Raw genomic sequence first — 25,777 nt, 5'->3', positions numbered from 1 at the left:
TCACTTGGGTGAAGTCTTCACAATCATGGCTAGTAATCTTGACATATTTTCTGATTCAGTTTGTAAGTATTTTATTGAGTACTTTGCATTTATGTTCATGAGGGAAATTGGTTTGTAATATTCTTTTTTGTTGAGTTATTAATGTGTGTTGAGTATGGAGTTAACTTTTATTGTGTCCCATAAGTTTGGATATGTTATGTACTCATTTTCCTTTGATTATAGAAGTGTTTAATTTGTTTCTTTTTTTTTAGCATAGAATAAAGTTTATTTAGGGCATGGGGAGGGGAGTTAAGGGGGTAGTAGAGGCAAAGAAAGGCAGAGAGAAGGAGTAGAGAAGTAGAGGCTGGCCGTGACCATGTGGACAGAGGGGGGAAGGGAAGAGGGAAGGAAAGAGCTCAAGAGGAAAAGAAGGGCTAGAGTAAGTGAGTGACAGGATAAGAGAACCTTGCTTAATTTCTTTATCACTGTCTGACACATTTTCCCTTCAGTACAAAGTTTTTCAGTTTCTATAGCGTTCTGTCATTTCTGTAGTTTATAATTTGTAGCTTTAATCCATGCTGGTCTCATAGGATGCAGCAGGGTATTTCAATTTTCTGGTATCTGTGAAGACTTTCACTGTGGAGACTTACTTGTATTGAGTATGGCATTCATTTTGGAGAAATTTCCATGAGTTGCTGAGAAGCATGTATATATTCTTTTGTGTTTGGGTGTAATGTGTTGTAATATGAGTTAGGTCCATTTGGCTGTTTAATGTTAGCTAGCTCTAGTTGTTCTCTGTTTAGTTTTTGTCTACAGGACCTGTCCATTGGTGAGAATGAGATATTGAAGTCTCCCACTATAAATGAATGAGGGTCAGTTTATGATTTAAGCTGCAAAGGTGTTTCTTTTACAATAGTAGCTACTCTCATTTTGAGGGCTTAGTTATAAATTGAAATGTTATCCTGGTGAATTTTTTATTACTGCATAATGCCCTTTATCTCTTTTGGTTAATTTTGGTTTGAATTTTATTTTTTTTTAATATTAAAATTGGTACACCAGCTCGTTCCTTGGTTCTCTTTGCTTGGAGTATCTTTCCAACATTTTGCCTTGAGGTAATGTCTTTTCTTGATAATTGAACTGGGTTTCTTTTATGAGTAGAAGGATTCATGGTGTTTTACCATCCATACTGATAGCCTGAGTCTTTTGTTGGGGGAATTGAGGCCATTAGTATTGAGAAATATTACTAATTCTTTTATTTTTTTGTTGTTGGGTGTGTGTGTGTGTGTATGTGTGTGTGTTTGCGTGCCCACGGGTATACTTTTGGTTTGCTGATAATGTGAGATGACTTATTTCCTGTGTTTTCATGTTGTAGCTAGCCTCTTTGTTTTGGATTTTTCCTTCTCTACTTTTTTCTTGTTTTTTTAACTTTTATTTATTATATGTTAAATACACTAGAGCTGTCTTCAGACACACCAGAAGAGGGTGTCAGATATTGAAGTCTCCCACTATAAATGCATGAGGGCCAGTGTGTGATTTAAGCTGCAAAGGTGTTTCTTTTACAATGGTAGCTACTCTTATTTTGGGGCCTTAGTTGTTATAAATTGAAATGTTATTTTGGTGAATTTTTCATTACTGTATAGTGTTGTGTACCTCTTTTGGTTAATTTTGGTTTGAATTCTATTTTTTTTATATTAAATTTGGTACTTGTCAGACCATGTTATGGATGGTTGTGAGTCACCATGTGGTTGCTTGGATTTGAACTCAGGACCTTTGGAAGAGCATTCAGTGCTCTTAACTGCTGAGCCATCTCTCTAGCCCCTTCTCTAACTTTCTGTAGGACTGTCTTTATAAATATTGTTTTCTTTTTATCTTACTTCTTTCATTTATGGTAATTGAAGTTTTCTAGGTGTAGTAATCAGGGCTGACTTCTCTGGATTCATAGAATCTGTGTCCAAGCCCTCAGTGTCTCCTCTAAGTAGCCTGGAGTTATTCTAGGTCACAGAGATATAACAAGTAACTTAGTTTCCCCTTTCATTGTTAATTATGTTTAGTGTTTAGATTATTACATGGCAAGGGGACTTTCTTTTGTGGTTCAGTCTATTTGGTATTCTGTATGCTTCTTGACATTTTCTTTAGATGAAAAAAAATTTTTATGGTTTTGTTGAAAGTATATTCTAGACATTTGTTTTGGTATTCTTCTCTATTCCTATTATTCATCATTTTTGTCCTTTCATAATACCCCAAACTTTCTAGATATTTTGTGCTAGAACAATGGTTGTTTTTTGTTTTTCTTTTATTTTGTTTTGTTTTTTTGTTTTTCAAGACAGGGTATCTCTGTGTAGCTCCAGCTGGCCTGGAACTCACTCTGGAGACCAGGCTGGCTCTACCTCAGAAATCTTCCTGCCTCAGCCTCCCAAGTGCTGGGATTAAAGGCGTGTGCCATCACCGCCTGACTAGAACATTTTTATATGTAACATTTTCTTTGACCAATGTATCCATATCTTCCATTACATCGTATATGTCTCATTCTCTCCTCCATCTCCATTCTGTGGGAAACCCTTGCCTTTGTAGCTCTTCTTTACAGTCTTAAATTGTTCATTTCAGGATTTTCTTAGTCTATGTTTTTATTTTCAGTTTAAGATCTTGAACTGTTTTACTTCAACTGTTTTTTTCTTGACTTTATATAAGGGATCTACTGTTTTCCTCAAATTATTTGTCTTTTCCTGGCTGTCCTAAATGGATTTGTTGATTTTCTCCAATCACTTGACTGTGTTTCCCTGGATTTTTTAATGGATGTATTCACTTCCTCATTAAGGACCTGTATCATCTTCATAGAGTCGGTTTTAATGTCTTTTTCTTGTGCTTTCAGCTATGTTGAAATAATTAGGACCTGTTGTGATAGGATAGCTTGGCTCTGTTGCTGATTATATGCCTATGCTGGTGTCTAGACATCTGGGTGTAGGGCGATTTTAGGTCTAGGTTCTGGTTTCTGCATGTCTTGTTTGAATGGGAGTTTTGTACCTGTGGTTCTGTTTGCCCTCTGTATTTTTGGAGTGTGTTGGCTAAATGTTGCCTAACTTACTGGCATTCCTAGCTGGTTTGCTCAAGTGGGAATGCTTTCTGGTGTGGGAGCTTGAGATAGAGAAAGCCAGGGAGACATGATCTTAGCTATTCATAGAGCACATAGATGAAGGGGTGGTTAAGGTGCCTCTGCTGTTTTCTTCCAGTGCTAAAGACAACTTTGAAGCTTGTGTCTGGAGTAAGTGATAGAATTAACAGATCTCTGGACAGCCTACTTGATCTTCTGGCAAGCATGGCATGTAGTTTAACAGAGGTTGTCTGCCCGAGTTGGGGCTATGACACAGAAATGATGTAGGAAAGGAAGGACAAGTAATGGTATGTTGTGTCTACAAAGGCATAAACAGGGAGAGAGGAAGCTTCCCCTTGTATTCTGTTTTAGTGCTAAGGGCAACTGTGAGAATTTAGTCTCTGGTAACTAATAATGGGGTAAGTCTTTGTACAGACTACCTAGTCTTTTGGTATGTATGGCATGTTGTTAATCAGGAGGCATCTGACCTTAGTTTGTAGCTAGGACAAAGAGATGAGCAGGAAAGGATGTGTATTAGGGTTTTTTAGGGTCATGGAATGTTTTTTAGGTTTATGGAATGTTTGTCTATATTGAGGAAGTTTAATGTGATGACTTACAGTTTGTAGTCCACTACCCGAACTATGGTCAGCTGTGAATGGGCAGTGCAAGAATTTAGTAGTTGCTTTGACCCATGAGGCTGGGTGTTTCTGCTGGTCTTCTGTAGAATTAGATTCCAACAGATCTGTTGGCAAGCAGGCGAAGAAGAGTGAATCTTCCTTTTTCCAGTGACCTTATGCACATCTCCAGCAGAAGGTGTGACCCACAGAGTGTAGAAATATCCCTATGGAAGTGGTCGTGTTCTGGGTTATATAGATGCCTGAGCCTGAGACAGTGACCAAACCATAGAGACAGCCAGATAATAATTTTTGTCCATGGTCTTTGTTCCTTCATTTTGTAGTTTGACGTGTTCTACGCTAAGCTCCCAAAGTGATAAATTGTGGTCTGACAGAATCAGCCAAATAAACCCACTTATTACATGAGATGTTTTTGGTTAGAGGATTTAACAACAGCAGAGATGCAATTTAGGACAAAAATGTCCCTTAAAGGTGATTTTGTTGCTGTACAGAACCCGTAGGCTTGTCTTTATGTTGAATGTAGAAGATACCAGGACTTTACCAAAGTTTTCTTTTTTTAAATGACCTGGATAATTGGAGTGTTGATAGTAATGGAGATAGAGGAATTCAATGTCAAAGGGATTCAGTTAAAAATAGATTCTAGGAAAAAATTAAGCTAGTGGTCATTTGTGTGATATTATGGCCCCTAATTTTTCTTTTTCTCACTATGCCCTGAGAAATTGAGTAAGGCAGAATTTAAAAGTAATGGGCTGATTTCATAGATGAAATATTCAGTCTGTTGGGTGGTTATAATGGCGGCTTGGGGAGGGGGAGGCTCATTCATATCTATAGTGAAAAAAACAAATAGTGGTTCCTGGGGAAAAACAGCAGTAGGTAGTTTCGATGGCAGTTAAATGTTGAAACAGGCAGGAGTTTTCAAGAAAGTTATCATCATTAAAGAGAAGGACTTTGCTATCCATTAGAATCCTAAGAAGATGCCCAACAGGTCACACTTTCCTGCTAAGACTTCAATTAATGTAATGAGTAGGCAAAGTGATTCAGAGTCCCTGGAAGCAACTTTATACAAAACCTGTTGCAACTGTGGTCCAAGCATGGCAAGATCCATCATCACAACTTAGAATCCAAACTGGGCAGGATCACTTATGTTGTATTTGTTCTGGAAACAAGAAACATAAAAAAGGTGATGTCATGAATCCTTAGTGTGTGGTTTTAGTTGCTCATTTATTCCAGCCATCGATGTTTGACTGAATCAGAGCTGAACTGAGAAGTCTGTAACAGTTCCCTGCATGAAACTGTGAGGTTGATGCCAAAGTTGCATTTTGAGACCACAAGTTGTTGATCTAAGCAATGAGAGGTCTGCCATGGACAGCTGTGTGTAAGGAGTGGAAGTAACCAACGAGAAACACTTATGAGAAGTTGAAGGAGCAGGGCCATTCAAGTCCTTTTAATGTGAATTTGCATGAGTCTGAAACAGAACTACAGCCTCTGGTGTTTGTGCTGCTGGGGTTGTCTCTTGCTTTGGTTCAATCTTCTCTCCCTGTGTACCCATTCCTTTCTATTGGGTTGGGTGTAGGTATTGTGTGCCACTGTATGCTAGGAAGATATAACTTGTTTTGTGATTTTACAAGATGTGTCACTCAAGAGACTGCCTTGAGTGTCAAAAGCAACTTAGGACATTTGAACAGGGTACAAGTTGTTTCAGAATATGGGAATCAGTGAAGTTAGACTACAAGCATTTTCATCATGGGATGAACATGAGCTAGCTTATAGATACCAGAGTCAGAATGCAGTCAATTGAATGAAAGATCTCCCTATCTGGGGTGATGTCTTTGAACTATTGAAGCTGGTGTATGAGGAGCTTTTCTAGATGAAATTCTTCAGTATGGGCAGGATTTGAGTGTTCATAGACCCATTTCTGATTCTTTCTGTCTACTTTTTGGTGGTTAAAATTGGTCAGACAGCTTCTTGCTTTTGGAGTCATGCTGTCACCATTATAGACTCTATCCTTAAATCAAGTAGGACAGTGTAGAAGCAATTTGTATTCTGTTCTACACAATTTTGTTATCCTAACTTTTCATAGTTTTAATTTTGTTGTATTTGTTTTTGAAGACAGGATTTCATCTGTGAAAGACTGGATGTCCTATAAGTAAATAATTTGACTAGAATGGACCCAAATTTAGAGATCCACCTGACTGGATCTTTTGGGCTGGGATTATGTATTGGTCAGCATGCCTGGCTTTATTGTTTTAGGTGTCTGGAATATATGTTTTGCACAAGACAAGCATGTGCTGTTGTTTTGTGCTTCACTCACATCTTTTATTTTATTTTATTTTATTTTATTTCATTTATAGAGTACATTGTCGCTGTCTTCAGACAGAGCAGAACAGGGCATCAGATCCCCTAACAGATGGTTGTGAGTCACCATGTGGTTGCTTGGAATTGAACTCAGGACTTCTGGAAGAGCCTAAGTGCTCTTAACCAGAGCCATCTCTCCAGCCCTGTTCAGTCACATCTTGAATAATGTAATTTTCCAGAGGGTATTATACTAATTCCCATGATGGCATTTATTTATAACATTAATACTGCCTGATCCTTCTGATTCATTTGATTTTAAGGGTGAGACATTCTTCCTACATGTTGTCTTTTTTTGAATTCCTTGAATGACTGTGAATGTATAAGCACCTCTGTGTGTCTGGTCCTCACTATAGTCAAAAGACAGCCTTGGAACTCCTGAACTTGGAGTACTGAATACTTCTGAGCTTCCATTGTAAATACTGGCAATTGAGTCCTATATCTAAGACCAACAAGAGCTATGAAGCACTGAGCCATCTCTCTGGCACTTAGTTGTTTATTTATAATCAACATTTATATATTTTCATTTGTTCATTATTACTTAAACATCTATTGCCTTTAAGTAAGATATTTTATTTTATATTTTATTGAATATGTTCTTTTAGTACATTTCAAATGTTATACCCTTTCCTGGTTTTCCCTCATCTCAAAAAACATCCAACCCATCCTCCCTCCCCCAACCTCCACAAAGATGTCCTTCCACCTAACCCACTCCCATCTATAGCTCCCCCCAGTCTTGATGTCCCCAAGATGGGGAATCTATCAAGTCTTCATAGGACCAAGAATCTCCTCCCACTAATGCCTGACAAGGCATTCCTCTGACACAAATGCAGCTGGAACCATGTGTACTCCTTGATTGATGGCTTCGTCCCTGGGAGCCCTGGGGCTTCTGGTTGGTCGACATCATCGTTTTTCCCATGAGGCTGCAAACCCTTTCATCTCCTCCAACGCTTCCATTGGGGACCCGGCTCTCAGTCCAGTGGTTGGCTGCTAGCATCTGCCTCTGTACCTGCTCTTGCATGGCCCCTCAGGAGACAGCCATATCAGGATCCTTTGAACAAGCACTTCTTGGCATCTGTAATAGTGTCAGGGTTTGATGACTGTTTATAGTATGAATCCTTAGGTAGGACAGTCTCTGGATAGCCTTTCCTTCACTCTCTGCCCCACACGTTGTCTTCATAAATTCTCCTGTGAGTATTTTGTTCCCTTTTCAGAAAAACTGAAGCACCCACACTTTGGTCTTCCTTCTTCTTGAGCTTCATGTGGTCCATGAATTGTATGTGTTTATTCTGAGCTTTTGGGCTAATATCCACTTATCAGTGAATGTATACCTTGTGTGTTCCCTTCTGATTGCATTACCTTACTCAGGATGATATTTTCTAGTTCCATCCAGTTGTCTAATAATTTCATGAATTCATTGTTTTAAAAGCTGCGTAGTACTCCAATGTGTAAATATATCTCATTTTCTGTATCCATTCCTCCCTTGAAGGACATCTGGGTTCTTTCCAGCTTCTGACTATTATAAATAAGGCTTCTATGAACATAGTGGAACATGTGTCCTTACTACATGTTGGACCACATTCTGGGTATATGCCAGGAATAGAATAGCTGGGTCCTCAGGTATAATTTTCTGAGGAAACACCAAACTGATATCCAGAGTGGTTGTACCAGTTTGCAATGCCACCAGCAATGGAGGAGTGTTCCTCTTTCTCCACATTCTTGCCAGCATCTGCTGTCTCCTGTGTTTTTCATCTTAGCCATTCTGACTGGTGTGACATGGAATCTCAGGGTTGTTTTGATTTTCATTTCCCTGATAAATAAGGATGTTGAACATTTCTTTAGGTGCTTCAGAGCCACTCAAGTTTCCTCAGTTGAGAATTCTCTGTTTTGCTCTGTACCCCATCTTTTAATAGGGTTATTTGACTCCTTGGATTCTAACTTCTTGAATTCATTGTATACATTAGATATTAACCTTCTATTGGATGTAGGACTGGTAAAGATTTTTTTCCCAATCTATTGATTGCTGTTTTGTCCTATTAATAGTGTCCTTTGCCTTAGAGAAGCTTTGCAGTTTTCTGAGGTCCAATATATAGATTCTTGTTCTTAGAGCATAAGCTATTGGTGTGCTGTTTAGGAAAATTTCCCCTGTGCCCATGTGTTCAAGGCTCTTTCCCACTTTTTCCTCCATAAACTTCAGTGTATCTGGTTTTATGTGGAGGTCCTGGATCCACTTGGACTTGAGCTTTGTAGAAGGAGATAAGAATGGGTTAATTTGCATTTTTCTACATGCTGACTTCCAGTTGATCCAGCACAGTTTGTTAAACATACTGTCGGTTTCCCATAGGATGTTTTTAGCTCCTTTGTCAAATGTCAAGTGACCATAGCTGTGTGAGTTCATTTCTGGGTCCTCAAATCTAGTCCATTGATCTACCAGCCTATCACTGTAGCAATACCATACAGTTTTTATCACTATTGCTCTGTACTAGAGCTTGAGGTTAGGGATGGTGATTCCCCCACAAGTCCTATTGTTGTGCAGAATAGTGTTCACTATCCCGTTTTATTTTTATTTTTTTATATCAAATGAATTTACAGAGTGCTCTTTCTAGCTCTATGAAGAATTGGTTTGTTATTTGCATGGGGATTGCATTGAATTTGCAGATTGCTTTTGGCAAGATGGCCATTTTTGCTATAATAATCCTGCCAGTTCATGAGCATGGGAGATCTTTCCATCTTCTGAGATCTTTGATTTCTTTCTTCAGAGGTTTGAAGTTCTTGTCGATCTTTCACTTGCTTGGTTAGAGTCACACCAAGGTATGTAATATTATTTGTGACTATTGTGAAGGGTGTTGTTCCCTTAATTTCTTTCTCAGCTTGTTTATCCTTTCAGTAGAGGAAAGCTACTGATTTGTTTGAGTTAATTTTATATCCCCCCACTTTGCTGAAGTTGATTATCAGCTTTAGGAGTTCTCTGGTGCAATTTTTGGGGTCACTATCATATCATCTGCAAATAGTGATATTTTGACTTCTTCCTTTCCAATTTGTATACCTTTGACCTCATTTTGTTGCCTAATTGCTCTAGGTGGAATTTGAAGTTTAATAGATAGAGTGGGCAGCCTTGTCTGGTGCCCCGATTTTAGGGTACATGAGATTATTTCAATATTCCTGTACCTGTTGAGGCCTATTTGTGACAAATTATCTTGACAATTTTGGAGAAGTTACCATGAGGTGCTGGGAAGGAGGTATATTCTTTTGTTTTAGGATGAAATGTTCTATAAATATCTGTTAACTCCATTTACTTCATAATTTCTGTTAATTTCACTATGTCTCTGTTTAGTTCTGTCACTATGATTTGTTCATTGCTGAGAGTGGGTTGTTGAACTCTCTGACTATTATTCTGTGAGGTGCAATGTGGGCCTTGAGCTTTAATAAAGGTTCTTTTAGGAATGTGGGTGCCCTTGCATTTGGAGCACAGATGTTCAGAGTTGAGAGTTATTCTTGGTAGATTTTTTTTCCTTTGACCAGTATAAAGTGTCCTTCCTTATCTTTTTTGACAACTTCCATTTGAAAGTTGATTTTATCTGATATAAGAATGGCCACTCGATCTTGTTTCTTGGGACCAGTAGTTTGGAAAATTGTTTTCCAACCTTTGACTCTGGGGTCTTGATTGTCTTTGTCACTGAGGTGGGTTTCTTGTATGCAGCAAAATATTGGGTCCTGTTTACTTGTGTCTATGTCTTTTTCTTATGGAATTGAGTCCATTGTTGTTAAGAGAAATTAAGGATAAGTGATTTTTGCTTCCTGTTATTTTTGTTGTTAAAGGTGGAATTATGTTTGTGTGGCTCTCTTCTTTTGTGTTTGTTGAAACATTATCTTTGTGCTTTTTCTAGGGTGTAGTTTCCCTCCTTGTGTTGGTATTTTCTACCCATTATCCTTTGTAGAACTGGGTTTGTCAAATGATACTGTGTGAATTTGGTTTTGTCTTGGAGTATCTTGTTTTCTCAGTCTATGGTAATTGAGATTTTTGCTGGGCATATTAGCCTGGACTGGCATTTATGTTCTTTTAGGGTCTGTCCAGGATCTTCTAGTTTTTATAGTTTCTGGTGAGAAGTCTGGTGTAATTCTGATAGGTATGCCTTTTTATGTTACTTGACCTTTTTCCCTTACTGCTTCTAAAATTCTTTCTTTGTTTAGTACATTTGGTGTTTTGATCATTATTAGATGGGAGAAATTTCTGTTCTGTTTTGTACCATCTTACAATTCTACCAGCAGTGGAGGAGTGTTCCTCTTTCTCCACATCCTCGCCAACACCTGCTGTCTCCTGATTTTCTAACCTTAGCCATTGTGACTAGTGTGAGGTGAAACCTCAGGGTTGTTTGGATTTGCATTTCCCTAATGACTAATGATGTTGAGCATTTCTTAAGGTGCTTCTTGGCCATCCAAATTTCTTCAGGTGAAAATTCTTTGTTTAGTTCGGTATTGTACCCCATTTTTTAATAGGGTTATTTGGTTCCCTGGGGTTAACTTCTTGAGTTCCTTGTATATATTGGATATTAGCCCTCTATTGGATGTAGGGTTGGCAAAGATCTTTTCCCAGTTTGTTGGTTGCTGTTTTGTCCTTTTGACAGTGTCCTTTGCCTTATAGAAACTTTGTAATTTTATTAGGTCCTATTTGTCAATTCTTGATCTTAGAGCATAAGCTATTGGTGTTCTGTTCAGGAATTTTTCCCCTGTGCCCATGTCCTCCAGGGTCTTCCTCAGTTTCTTTTCTATTAGTTTCAGTGTGTCAGGTTTTATGTGGAGGTCCTTGATCCACTTGGAGTTGAGCTTAGTACAAGGAGATAAGAATGGATCAATTTGCAATCTTCTGCATGCTGATCTCCAGTTGAACCAGCACCATTTGTTGAAAAGGCTATCTTTTTTCCCCTGGAGGTTTTCAGCTCCTTTGTTGAAGATCAAGTGACCATAGGTGTGTGGATTCATTTCTGGGTCTTCAATTCTCTTCCACTGGTTCACTTGTCTGTTTCTGTGCCAATACCATGCAGTTTTTAACACTATTGCTTGAGGTCTGGGATATTGATTCCCCCAGAAGCTGTTGAGAATAGTTTTAGCTATCCTGTGTTTTTTGTTATTCCAGATGAATTTGAGAATTGCTTTTTCTAACTCTTAAGAGGAACTGAATTGGGATTTTGATGGAGATTGCATTGAATCTGTACATTGCTTTTGGAAAGATGGCCATTTTAACTATATTAATCCTGCCAATCCAAGAGCATGCCAGGTTTTTCCATTTTCTGAGGTCTTCTTCCATTTCCTTCTTCAGAGACCTAAAGTTCTTCTCATACAGATCTTTTATATGTTTGGTTAGAGTCACACCAAGATACTTTATATTGTTTGTGGCTATTGTGAAGGGTGTCATTTCCCTAACTTCTTTCTCAGCCTGTTTATCCTTTGAGTATATAATGCCTACTGATTTGCTTGAGTTGATTTTATAACCAGACACTTTGCTGAAGTTGTTTATAAGCTATAGAAGTTCTCTGGTGGTGTTTTTTGGGTCACTTAATTATACTATCATATCATCTGCAAATAGTGGTAATTTGATTTCTTCCTTTCTAATTTGTATCCCTTTGACCTCCTTATGTTGTCTAATTGCTCTATCGAGAACTTCAAGTACTATATTGAAAAGATATGGAGAGAGAGGGCAGCGTTGTCTAGTCCCTGATTTTAGTGGGATTGCTTCAAGTTTCTCTCTATTTTGTTTGATGTTGGCTACCGGTTTGCTGTATATTGCTTTTACTATGTTTAGGTGTGGGTCTTGAATTCCTGTTCTTTCCAAGACTTTCAGCATGAAAGGATGCTGAATTTTGTCAAATGCGTTTTCAGCATCTAATGAAATGATCATGTGGTTTTTTACTTTGAGTTTGTTTATGTAGTGGATTGCATTGATGGATTTCCTTATATTGAACCGTCCCTGCATCCCTGGGATGAAGCCTACTTGATCATGGTGGGTGATCGTTTTGATGTGTTCTTGGATTCGGTTGGCAAGAATTTTATTTAGTATTTTTGCATTGATATTCATTCATAAGGGAAATTGGCCTGAAGTTCTCTTTTTTTGTTGGATCTTTGTATGGTTTTGGTATCAGCGTAATTGTGGCTTCGTAGAATGAGTTGGGTAGTGTTCCTTCTGTTTCTATTTTGTGGAAAAGTTTGCAGAGTATTGGTGTTAGGTCTTCTTTGAAGTTCTGATAGAATTCTGCACTAAAACCATCTGGTCCTGTGCTTTTTTTGATTGGGAGACTTTCTATGACTCCTTTTATTTCTTTAGGGGTTATGGTACTGTTTAGATGATCTATTTGATCCTGATTTAATTTTGGTGTTTGATATCTGTACAGGAAACTATCCATTTCCTCCCGATTCTCCAGTTGTGTTGAGTACAGGCTTTTGTAGTAGGATCTGATGATTTTTGAATTTCCTCTGATTCTGTTGTTATGTCTCTCTTTTCATTTTTAATTTTGTTAATCTGGATACTGTCTCTGTGCCTCTTGGTTAATCTGGCAAAGGGTTTATCTATCTTGTTGATTTTTTTTTCAAAGAACCAGGTCCTGGTTTTGTTGATTCTTTGTATGGTTCTCTTAGTTTCTACTTGATTGATTTTAGCCCTGAGTTTGATGATTTCCTGTCTTCTACTCCTCCTGGGTTAATCAGCTTATTTTTGTTCCAGGGCTTTCAGGTGTTTTGTTAAGCTGCTAGTATATGCTCTCTTCTTTTTCTTTTTGGAGGCACTTAGGGCTATGAGTTTTCTTCTTAGCACTGCTTTCATTGTATCCTATAGATTTGGGTATGTTGTGTCTTCATTTTCATTAAATTCTAGAAAGTCTTTGATTTCTTTCTGTATTTCTTCCTTGACCAAAGTATCATTGAATATTGTTCAGTTTCCATGTGTATGTCGGCTTTCTGTTGATTTTGTTGCTATTGAAGACCATTTTTACTCCATAGTGATCTGATAGGAGGCATGGGATTATTTCAATTTTCTTATATTTGTTGAGGTCTGTCTTGAGACCAATTATATGATCGATTTTTGAGAAGGTCCCATGGGGTGCTGAGAAAAAGGTATATTCTTTTGCTTTAGGATGAAATGTTATATATAAATCTGTTAACTCTAATTGGTCCAAAGCTTCAATTAGTTTCACTGTGTCCCTGTTTAGTTTCTGTTTTCCTGATCAGTCCATTGAGGAGAGTGGAGTGTTGAAGTCATCCACAATTATTGCATTAGGTGCAATATGTACTTTGAGCTTTAGTAAAGTTTCTTTTATGAATGAGGGAGCTTTTACATTTGGAGCATAGATGTTTAGGATTGAGAATTCTTCTTTGTGTATTTTTCCTTTGACCAGCAAGAAAGTGTTCCTCAGTGTCTCTTTTGGTGACTTTAGGTTGAAAGTCAATTTTATCTGAAATTAGAGTTGCTACTCTTGCTTGTTTCCTGAGACCGTTTGCTTATAAAATTGTCTTCCAGCCTTTTACTCTAAGATAGTGTTTGTGTTTGACTCTAAGGTGTGCTTCCGATAGGGTCCTGTTTACATATCCAGTCTGTTAGTCTATGTCTTTTTATTGGGGAATAAGTCCATTGATGTTAAGTGATATTAAGGAATAGTGATTATTACTTCCTGTCATTTTTGATGTTGCTTTTTATATTTGATTGTTTATCTTCTTTTGGGTTGATGAACGAAGGTTACTATCTCGCTTTTTCCAGGGTGAAGTTTCCTTCCTTGTATTGATGTTTTCCTCCTACTATCCTTTGTAGGGCTGGGTTTGTGGAAAGATATTGGTTACACTTGGTTTGGGTAAACTTGGTTTTGTCATGGAATATCTTAGTTTCTCCATCTATGGTGATTGAGAGTTTTGCTGGGTATAGTAGTTTTGGCTGGCATTTGTGTTCTCTTAGAGTCTGCATGAGATCTTCCTAGGATCTTCTAGCTTTCATAGTCTCTGGTGAGAAGTCTGGTGTGATTCTGATAGGTCTTCCTTTTTATGTTACTTGGCCTTTTTCTCTTACTGCCTTTAATATTCTTTCTTTGTTTAGTACATTTGGTGTTTTGATTATTATGTGACGGGAGGTATTTCTATTCTGGTCCAGTCTATTTGGAGTTCTGTAGGCTTCTTGTATATTCATGGGTATCTCTCTCTTTAGGTTAGGGAAGTTTTCTTCCATAATTTTATTGAGGATATTTACTGGGCCTTTAATATGTAAATCTTCACTCTCATCTATGCCTATAATTCTTAGGTTTGGCCTTCTCATTGTGTCCTGGATTTCCTGGATGTTTTGGGTTACAAGCTTTTTGCATTTTGCATTTTCTTTAAGTGTTGAGTCCATGGTTTCTATGGTATCTTCAGCATCTGAGATTCTTTCTTCTATCTCTTGTATTCTGTTGTTGATATTTGCATCTATGTCCCCTGATTTCTTCCCAAGGTTTTCTATCTCCAAAGTTGTCTCCCTTTGAGTTTTATTAGTTGTTTTACTTCTGATTTTAGATCCTGGATGGTTTTGCTTAGCTCCTTCACTTGCTTGTTTGTGTTTTCCTGTAATTCTTTAGGAGATTTTTGTGTTTCCTCTTTCATGACCTCAGCCTGTTGACCAAAGTTCTCCTGTATTTCTTTAAGTGATTTTTGCGTTTCCTCCTTATTGGCTTTTGTATTCTCCTGAATTTCTTTCAGTGATTTTTGTGTTTCCCTTGCAAGGGCTTCTAACTTTTGATCCATTTTCTCCTGAGTATCTTTAAGCATGTCCTTCATATGTTCCTGTACCAGCATCATGACCAGTGATTTTAAATCCAAATCTTGATTTACTGGTGTGATGGATGGGGTATCCAGGACATGCTGGTAAAGGAGAATTGGGTTCAGATGCTGCCATATTGCCTTGATTTCTGTTAGTGACGTTCCTGAGTTTGCCTTTTGCCATCTACTTCTCACTGGTGTTAGTTGGTCTTGTCAATGCTGGACTCACCAGTGCAAGTTGCCCCTTCCCAGGTGGCCTCTGGTGCACAACTTACCTCCTGCACTGCCTGTAGTCAGGGTGTTCAGATCCTGAAGCAGACACCTGAAGGCTCCCGCTGGGGCCCGCTGGATTCACCAGAGCACACCGACTTCTCCCCGCTGGCCGCCCGGAAGCCCCTTTTGCCTCTTGCAGGACCTGGAGATGTGGTGTTGCCACCCAGGCTGATCTGGATCCGGAAGCGGAGAGGTCTGAGGGCTACTGCCAGAGGCCTTCGAACTGGAGCTTAAGCTCTGTTGTACAGGAGCAAGCTGTGCTGTGAGCTCCCAGACTGCCTCCGGGTGCACACCACGTCTCCTGCACTTTCTGGAGACCGAGTGCTGTGGCCCAGGCTGTTCAGATCCCAATGCAGCCACCTGAAGGCTCCTGCTGGGGCCCGCTGGACTCACCAGAGCACACCGACTTCTCTCTGTCCGGAAGCCCCTCTTGCCTCTTGCAGGACCTGGAGATTCTCCTGTATTTCTTTAAATGATTGTTTGTGTTTCCTCCTTATTTATTGGCTTCTATCTTTTGACCTGTATTCTCTTGGATTTCTTTTAATGATTTTTGTCTTTCCCTTATAAGGGCTTCTATCTTTTGATCCATTTCCTCCTGAATTTCTCTAATAGATTTATTTATGTCCTTCATGTGTTCCTGTAACAGCATCATGACCAGTGCTTTTAAATCCAAATCTTGTTTTTCTGGTGTGTTCTGATATCCAGGACTTGCTGTTAAGTGAGAATTGGATTCAGATGCTGCCATATTGCCTTGATTTCTGTTAGTATCGTTCCTACATTTGCCTTTTGCCATCTAGTTCTTACTGGTGTTAATTGGTCTAATCACTGGCTGGCGCTTCAACCTCCTTTGAGCCTATAAGGCTATTTCTACAACACTGGATGTCTGGGCTTCCCCTGGCACAGATTGCTGATGTGCTGCCATCTTCTTGGGTGCTGTTGGAGCCCTGTTGTGTCCTGCCCCAAGCAATGTTATGCTTGGGTTGTCTCTGTGGACTGAACCTGGTACTGCCCGTCTGCTCTGTCAGAGAAGATGGCAGCGGGGATCCCGCAGGGCACCGGCCACATGCCTGACTGGCACACAGACGAACCATTGTTCTCCCAGTTCCTGGGCGCAGGCAGCAGCCCACAGCTTGGTTGTCTGCATCCCCAGAGGTCTTACACTCGGGCTAGCTCAGTGCCTGGGGTTGCCTGTTTCGTCTGGCTGGAGACAAAGATGGCAACTCCGCCTTCTCCACCTGACTGAGTTAGTTTGTAACTCTTTATATTGGTTTCTCTGTGGTGTTAATATGTCCTCCCCCCCCACCCCCATTTCTGCCTTTCTCGGTCTGTTAATTGGCATTTCTTTTGCTAGGCTATGTGCTATTCAAAGGGCACAGCAATTTCAGGTGAACCTCATAGTTTGGATTTCTTCTAAAATGATTTCATGATTATAGTAGGATTTCTCTGTCAGGGGCTAAGTTTTGGAAGCACCAGAATTATATGAATATATTGTCAATGAAGTATTCATTACAGTGTTATCACAATCATGCTTTCTCTCGTACACGTTAGGATGCATTGACCTATGATGAGGTGCATGTACACTTCACTCGGGAGGAGTGGTCCTTGCTGGATGCATCTCAGAAGAGACTTTACAAAGATGTGATGATTGACACATGCAGGAACTTCATTGCTATAGGTAAAACTGAATTTTCCTTTGAGTTTAAAAATAAGGGACGGGGGGGGGCAGCTGTTTCTTTGTTATTGATGCTCCTCTGTAATCTTGAATGAGAATGAGGAAGTATAAGAAACAGGCATGGTTCTAAGATTCATTGTAGATAATGGCTAATTGACTAATTTCCAATGTATCATACATTTCCTGGTACTACATTTTAGGATACAATTGGGAAGACCATAATATTGAAGAATATTGTCAAAGTGATAGAAGACATATAAGGTAATTTTTTTGTGAAACCTGATTCGAATGTGCTTCTGAAGAAAATTTGATGTGTTCTCAAAATTTTAAAGATCAGCAACAGTTTATGTTGACTATTAAATTCTCACAAGCCACATACCTCGATACCAGGCAGCTGCTATGTTCTTGTAAGGCATTCCTCTATGACAGTATATCTTAACAGATATAACTATTTGAATCATGTCACCATTAGAGCTACACTATAGAACTGCCATTTCATGTACTTTCATATGACTATGTCCAAAATCTTCTAATTAGCAAATAGTCCATAGTAAAACTGTTGATTTTCATATACTTGTCTTAAATTTGCTAAGTTTAGTAAGAGAGGAAGTTTATGAGATTCAAGAATGTTGTTGTGGAAAAACCTTAATCCGTACCCTACACTTCATGTCTATGAGGAACAAAATGTCAATCTTTGTGAATGCAAGGTGGAATCCTTTATTTGTTATTCTTCTAATAGGTATATCATATGTCATAATGGATACAGGCCATATGAGCATAGGGATATTGAGATGCAGAGTACCTCTCTTTCCTAGACATATTAGATGGTATCTGCTAGTCCCCACTTTGAGGAGACTTTCTGAATGTCATACAAGTTTGTAATCACTTAGTTTTTCAACTTCATTTGGAATACAACTACAAACATACACTACAGAAAATCACTATGAGCCTTAGGACTATGGAAATTCTGTTTGTGCTTCACTTTTCAAATATTGTATGTGTTGGTTTTTCCATGCAGTTTGTCTGCCTACATGCCATGTAGGTCATCTGTTTGCCTGCCTCATGGGCCGGGAGGATGTGTTGGAGATGCGAGCTGCAATGAGTAGGTCACACCAGGACAAACAGTTCCACATGGGGCTTTATTTAAGATGGGAAAAGTGTAGCCAGCGGAACGACAGAATGAAAAGAAAAAGAGAAAGAGGAGAAACGCTACCCAATTATATATGGGTGATGACGTAAATTACAGATAAAGGTGGGCCATTGAATTATGGGTATATGGCGGCTGTTGCCATGGCAGTAGGCCTGTACTTGCACTGTGCTAATTGTCGCCTATATGATGTCACAGGTCTCCATACTAACATCCCACCATTTCTGTTATTAAAAAGAAAAGGAAAAGAAGAGGGAGGACCCAATTGTGAAGAGGAGTGAGGGCACCGTGTCTCTTAAACTGCTTCCTACTTTCTAGGGGCGTTGTCAATTTTGGGGTGTAGCTGATGTTCACCATCGGGGTCTCCTTGGTATACGTTGGCATCAGGTACCTCTGTAGACAGCAGCTCTTCTGTGGGCAGCGGCTGATAATTCTGTAACAGAAACTGATTAATAGTTTGGTTAGAAGTTTTTTGTATTTGCTGTTGGAGGAATGCAGAAACAAGATTAATGGGGCAGGGAGCAAACATTAACACCAGGAAAATGACTAGAAAAGGCGTTACAAAAGGGAGTATCCACTTCCATATAGCGTTTCCGAAAATGTCAGAGCTGGAGGTCTCACGATCTCTGAAGTTCTTTATGTCTGACTGAACCTCCTGGAGTTTGTTTCTCACTATCCCGGATTGGTTGGCATAGAAACAGCATTCTTCTTGAAGAAACAAGCAAAGACCACCTTCTTCAGCTGTCAGGACATCTAGGCCCCATCCGTTCTGAAGCACCACGGCTGCCAAAGAATCGATCTGCTTCTGGACAGTAAGCACAGTTTCAGTCATTCCCTGGAGATCGCTTTTAAACTGGGAAGTGGATGTATTGTATTGGGCCAGAGAAGTTGTTATTCCTGCCACACCAGTACCAACACCTATGGCTATTCCTGTAGCGATCAAGAGTGGCACGATCTGAACTGCCCTCTCGTGTCAAGCAGCTATATCTACAACTGGGATTGGCAGGGGCTTATTTCCCTGGATTACTCCCAGCTCAGGGAAAAGGAGCACCAATGTGCAAACTCCTGACCAGCTGGCAGGGAGGCGATGGTATACCTGGGTGCCACAAAGAATTGACGTTCTGGATTGCAGGGCATTGTGGCAGAGATGATATATCAAAGCTTATGGTTTTAGTATAGTCTAGGGAACTTAGTGCTCCTACAGAACCTGTCCCAGAGGTCTTAAAATGGTTTGCCATGCCAAAGAGAGGGACAGAGGTAAGGTACAGAGTCATGGTGACATCGGAGTCAGGACAGCTAACAAAAGGTGAAGTAACGTTATTTGGCAGTATCACTGGAGAACCTGTAACAGTTTTGAGTCTATTCCCGGGGGTACACATAACCAACAATCCTTAAAGTAACCAGGCCTGGTGACATTAAGGAGCTGGTATGCTGAGGTTAAGGTTTGAAGCAACAGGCGAAATGACGAGTTAGTGCCATTTATGAGGGTGCTGTCAAAGAATCAAGGACCTCAGAGGAGTGTTTAATTATCTCCCCTACTTTTCCAGTATCTAGTGGTTGGGCAATTGAGATATATTTTCTCTGAATATGGATGTTACTTACTGGGGAACTGGGCTGGTTTTTACTATAGAGCTTACCAACAACTCCTGTCACCCACCTGGAATCCCACGGGTCTTGTATGTAGAAAAGTGTCTTGTGGTGTTGATAGAAGAAATGATTGACCAGTGATCCTAGCATATGTATCTGACAATACCAACATGGGCAGCCCCCATATTCCTCTGGTCGTTTTTTACAATAATCTTTTGTCTGGTCAAAGAGAAAGCAAGTATAGAGATCATAATACTTAGATGGGATAACACATACAGGGATGATCGTGATTTGGATCGGTTCCTGGCATCTGTCTATGGAGCAGTTTCTTGACCCTATTTGGAAAGACTGTTTGTTATCCGTGGTGATTTCTTGAACCTTGAATCTCCAGATGTAAGGACTGCCCTGGATGGGAACGTAGAACAGCAGGGTAGGAGAAGAAACCCATGTCTAATCCAATGAGGTTGAGCTCAGCTGCCAGAGTTGAGTCTCATGTTCTGGAATTGGGGACAAGGTGGATGGTCTCAATGTCCCCTGGAGCTTAATAGAGTATGGTCCTGTTAGGGCTGACATGTATGAAGAAGAGTCATTTGTAGGTGGAGGGATGAAAGGTTTGAGGTGAGACAGGTGGACCCAATGAGAGAATCCTTCGAGTTTAGCAGCTATAGGGGTCATGAGAATCACCTTAAAAGGGCCCTGCCATTTGGGAGAGAGGGGTAAGGGCCGATGATCTGGAGGGGATAAGAGGACTTGGTCTCCAATGTTGACAGGTAGTGGACAGGAGACAGTCTGTGGCTGCGTTAGATGGTGGTCAGCAAAGTCTCATAGGAGAGAGCAAAGGTGGCAAAGCAGTGGGGTGGGTAGGTGGTCTGGGAGGGGAGAACATTTAGGTGAAAGACCAGGAGTTAAAACTGGACATTCATACATAAGTTCAAAGGGTGAGATCAGAAGAGGTCACCCTTGGGGAGAGCTCGTAGCCTGAAAAGAGCCAGAGGTAGGAGTTTTACCCCGTCAAGGTGAAGTTCCTGTGACCAGTTAGCAAGAGTGGTTTTTAAAGAGCGGTTAGTTCTTTCTACCTTACCTGAAGATTGAGGATGGTAGGGAATGTGAAAATGCCAAGGGATGTTTAAGGCCTTAGATAGACTGTGAGAGATCTGGGAAGTAAATTCAGGACCATTGTCTGACTGAAGGGAGGCTGGAACACCAAATCGGGTATGATCTCTTGGAGGAGGAGATCAGAGACTGTCTGAGCCCTTTTGTTACTGGTGGGAAAGGCTTCTACTCACCCCAAGAAGGTGTCCACCAAGAACAGGAGGTACTTGGCATGCTTGACCGTAGGCATATGGGCATATGCCTGCCGGGGCAGAAGAGTGTCACTAGGTACTGTAGCACCCAAGCTTTAGATCTCTGGGGGTGAAAACCTCCAGAGATCTGCTTGCGCCCAGGAACTGAGCATATAGGTGCTTCAACTGCCAGACCGCCGGGCATGGAGCCTGTGTCCTGCCTGGAGAGCAGCAGAGGGAGGGAATCCCCGCAGCCATATTCGCTGCCTGCCAGGGCAGAAAAGCGTCCCTTGGTACTGTATCACACCGAGCTTAAGATCTTTGGGGGTGCAAACTGCCAGAGGTCTGCCTATGCCCAGGACCTGAGCACACAGGTGGTTCATCTCCCAGCTGATAGGTTGTGGGACCTGTGTCCTGCCTGGAGAGCAGCAGAGGGAGCAACTCCCCATGGCCTGCCAGGGCAGAAAAACCTCACTAGGTACTGTATTATCCTAAGCTTAAGATCTCTGGGGGTGCAAATCTCCAGGGGTCTGCCTGTGTCCAGAACCTGAGAACATAGGCAGTTTATCTGCAAGCTGGTCGGTCGTGGGGCTGTGTCCTAAGAAAGAATCAACAGGGAGTGACCCTCCCCTCCCCCTCCCCCCAACACACACACCATCTTTGCTCCATAACGGAGCAGTCTGAGAACACCTGGTTCACCTTGATAACTCGAGTATAACATTGCTTGAGGCAAGCCTGAGCAGGTATCTACACTCTTCTCTCTATAGTGACTACAGGCAGAATCTCCTGATGGGCACGCCAAAATGTTGGTTTTTCCATGCAGTTGGTCTGTTTGCGCAGGAGGTCACACCAGGCCAAACAGTTCCATGTGGGGCTTTATATAAGATGAGGAAAATGTGTAGTGGGTGGGAAGAAGGAGGAGAAGAAAGAGAGGGGAGGAGAAACGCTAACCAATTATATATGGGTAATCCAGTAAATTACAGGTAATGTTGGGCCATTGAATTCTGGGTATCTGGCGACTGTTGCCTTGGCAACAGACCCATAGTTGCACTGTGCTAATTGTGGCCTATATGACATCACAGGTCTCGGTACTAACAGTATGACTCACAGTGTAAGAAAATTTATGGATATAATTAGAGTGGTATATTTGTGAATTCTTGCAGTTTTCTTCAAATATCTGGAAAACTTCAAGTAGAGAAATTATGCTATTAACGTGAGCCATTTAATAAATGTCTTCACAATCACAGCTGTCTTTAATGCTGCGAAACACCCCACAATAAAGGGGAACACCAAGATTATAAGCAATGTGATTAAAACCTCGCAATCTGATTCTACCTTACAGTTAGACCAAATTGTAAAATAAATTCATGCAGATAAAAAAAGATTCATCAGTGTAATGAATGTGATCAAACTCTTCCATGTCCCTATTATCATTGCAGGCATGCAAGAAATCCTGTTGGGGAGAAACCTTATGAATATACACAATGTGATAAAGCCTTCATATGTCAGAGTCATCTTCAAAACCATGAAAGAATTCAAAGTCAAGAGAAATCCTCTGAAGGTTTTCAACATAGTGAAGTCCTTGCATGTCATAATAGTCTCCAAATACATAAAAGACCAGATACTGGAGGGAAAACCTACAAATGTAATCAATGTGATAAAGCCTTTTCACAACCCAGTAAACTTCGAGTACATAAGAGATCACATACTAGATGGAAACCCTACAAATGTAATCAGGGTGGTAAAGCCTTTTCACAACCCAGTAACCTTCAAGTACATGAGAGAACACATACTGGACAGAAACCCTATGAATGTAATCAGTGTGGTAAAGCCTTTACAGAACCCAGTAAACTTCGAATACATGAGAGAAGACATACTGGAGAGAAACCCTATGAATGTAATCAGTGTGGTAAAGCCTTTGCACATCGCAATACTTTGCGCTTGCATAACAGAACACATACTGGAGAGAAACCCTATGAATGTAATCAATGTGGTAAAGCCTTTCCACATCAATCTACTTTGCGTTGGCATAAAAGAACGCATACTGGAGAGAAACCCTATGAATGTAACCAGTGTGATAAAGCCTTTTCATACCAGTCTTATTTGGTCTTGCATAAGAGAACACATACTGGAGAGAAACCTTATGTATGTAATCAATGTGGTAAAACCTTTGCACAAAGATCTCATCTCCAAACACATAAAGTAATGCATACAGGTGAGAAACCATTCAAGTGTAATCAATGTGATAAAGCCTATACACAACAGAGTCATCTCCGAATACATGAAAGAACACATACTGGAGAGAAACCTTATAAATGTAATCAGTGCAGCAAATCATTTGCATCTCACAGTCATCTTCAATCTCATGAAAGAATTCATACTGGAGAGAAACCTTACAAATGTAATCAATGTGATAAAACATTTGCACAACGTTCTAGTCTCCAACTACATAAAAGAACACATAGTGGAGAGAAACCCTACAAATGCAATCAATGTGATAAAGCCTTTGCACAAAGCAGTAGTCTCCAATCGCATAAAAGAACACATAGTGGAGAGAAACCTTATGAATGTAATCAGTGTGGTAAAGCCTTTTCATATCACTCTGCTTTGTGTGTGCATAAAAGAACACATACTGGAGAGAAACCTTATGAATGTAATCAATCTTTTAAAGCTTACACACTTCACCATCAGCTCCAAAACCATAAAAAGTTTCATACTGAAGATGCCCTATGAATGTAATCACTGTGGTAAAGCCTTTGAAAATCAAAATAATCTACTGAAACATAATCAATCTGGGAGAGGAACCCTATGAAGGTATTTAGCATGGTAACATCTTTGCATATTTCTCTAGACTTCATCACTATGAAAATACTCATACTGTACAGAAACCATATGAACATAAGAAATGTAGTAAGGTTTTTGGACATCATAGTGATCTCATGTGGAAAAGAATATATATTAGAGATAAATCGTACAAGTATGGTAAAAGTGATAAATCCATTTCACAACATAATTATCTCTGAATACATGAAAGAAAACATTGGTGAGAAACACTATGAATGTAATCAATGTGGGAAACCCTTTTCATAACACTATCATCTTTGAATAAAAGAACACATACTAGAAAGAAACCTTATGGAGGTGAACAATGTGAGAAAGGCATAAAACCATTCATACTGGAGAGAAACACTACGAAGGTATTCAATATGGAAGTCTTTGCATGTCACTGTTATCTCCAGGTTCACAAAAAATAATGCTGGAGAGAATACTTCAGAGAACACATACTGAAGAGAAACCCTGTGAATATAAGCAATGTGGGAAAGCCTTTACATATTATAGTCCATGTTAAATATGTAAATATATATATATTTATATGTACATATACATATATGAGAGCCTTGTTATACTGAAATCCAATATTTAAAGGTTCTTTTTTTTCTTTTATATATGTATATATATATATATATATATATTTTTTTTTTCAAAACAAGATTTCTCTGTATAGTCCTCCCTGTCCTGGAGCTCACTCTGTAGACCAGGCTGGCCTTAAACTCAGAAAACCGCCTGCCTCTGCATGGCAGAGTGCTGGGATTACAGGCATGTGCCACCACCGCCCATCTTCAAAAATTCTTAAATGAATGTAACTGGTTCCCTCTGGGTTAAGCACAATGACCATCACTCAAGTCAAATAGGTTGAACATAGTAGGAAATCTATATGAAAAAATCGTGCCTACAATTCTTTTCCTTGGCGCAGTGGAACTGTCAACACTTAGCTACTATGGTGATAATATCCTTGGTGATGTAAGAAACTTTGAAGTCTGCTTAGCCCACAGGCCTGTGTGTATCAGAGTGAAATGGTCCTGTAGTTCATGAGTCCCAAATTTGGGTATCTCAGTTGACAGCAAGCATAATGACTTGCTGCTTATTTCATGTCTGAGGCATGGTGAGAGCTTAGTAGCTAAGAGCCCTTGCTGTTCTTTGAGAAGACCCTGATTGAGTTCCTACCACCCCAACATTTGGTTCGTTTCTCTAAACTACCAGAAACCCTCAAATCCAGGGGATCCTGATTCCCTCTTCTGGCATCTGAAGGCATTGCACTGACATCTGTACAAGTCTAAATACAGATGTATAAAATTTGATGCTAGGCATGCTGGTACATTACTATAATCTCAGCAGGCAGGCAGATCACTATGAATGCGAGTTCAGCCTTGGTAGACAAAATAATTTGAAGAAATGAGTTTGTTGCCATTAAAACGTCACAACAAAATAAAAGGATTTTTCATGGCATGTGAGTTGGCTCAATGGCAAAGAACACTTGTTCTAATAAAGGACCACAATCTGATACCCAGCCTTCACATGGATGCTCATCATTCCCATAAACTCCAGGCATGTATGTGGCAAGGATATCCATATAGGCAAAGTAGTCATAAACATAAACTAGAATAAAAAATGTTAATAAAGTGATTTAAAACAGGGAAAATGTTCATGTGTTTTTCTTTGTCAGTTGTCATATCTGCCATAGTTACTCTAAGATGGTACAACCACTTTGGAAATCCATCTGGCGGTTCTTCAGAGATCTGGGCATGACATTTCTGGAGGACCCTGCTATAGCACCCCTGGGCATATACCCAGAGGATTCCCCAGCATGCAATAAGGACACATGCTCCACTATCTTCATAGCAGCCTGTTTGTAATAGCTAGAAACTGGAAAGAACCCAGTTGTCCCTCACTGGAGGAATGGATTAAAAAAATGTGGTATATTTACACAATGTAATACTATTTAGCCATCAGAAACAATGAATTCATGAAATTCTTAGACAAATGGATGGATCTGGAGAACATCATACTAGGTGAGGCAACATAGTCTCAAAAGATCAATCTTGGTATGCACTCACTGATAAAATGGATATTAGCCTAGAAATGTGGAATACCCAAGACATAATCCACATATTAATTGATGTCCAAGAGGAACGGAGGAGTGGCCCCTGGTTCTGG

General features: G+C 39.9%; 1 protein-coding gene across 7 annotated transcripts in view; it reads left to right on the top strand.

The window, feature by feature from the left end:
• The window catches only part of LOC127670429 (zinc finger protein 431-like), a 296,871-nt gene extending 271,804 nt beyond the window's left edge, over window positions 1-25,067 (top strand). For 2 of the 7 annotated variants that reach the window (XM_052164839.1, XM_052164850.1), the window contains exons 2-6: window positions 16,642-16,768; window positions 16,966-17,026; window positions 17,784-17,867; window positions 18,608-18,724; window positions 22,222-25,067. In XM_052164839.1, the coding sequence (XP_052020799.1) occupies window positions 16,642-16,768; window positions 16,966-17,026; window positions 17,784-17,867; window positions 18,608-18,724; window positions 22,222-23,515 (1,683 nt within the window). In that variant the 3' untranslated portion in view covers window positions 23,516-25,067. The remainder of the gene's footprint in view (window positions 1-16,641; window positions 16,769-16,965; window positions 17,027-17,783; window positions 17,868-18,607; window positions 18,725-22,221) is intronic. The other 5 variants (XM_052164828.1, XM_052164860.1, XM_052164868.1 and 2 more) reach the window with 4 other exon arrangements.
• The last annotated feature ends 710 nt before the right edge of the window (window positions 25,068-25,777 follow it).

Source organism: Apodemus sylvaticus, chromosome 1, assembly GCF_947179515.1.
Source record: "Apodemus sylvaticus chromosome 1, mApoSyl1.1, whole genome shotgun sequence".
NCBI classification, from domain to species: domain Eukaryota; kingdom Metazoa; phylum Chordata; class Mammalia; order Rodentia; family Muridae; genus Apodemus; species Apodemus sylvaticus.
This window is presented reverse-complemented; position numbering and strand designations above follow the sequence as displayed.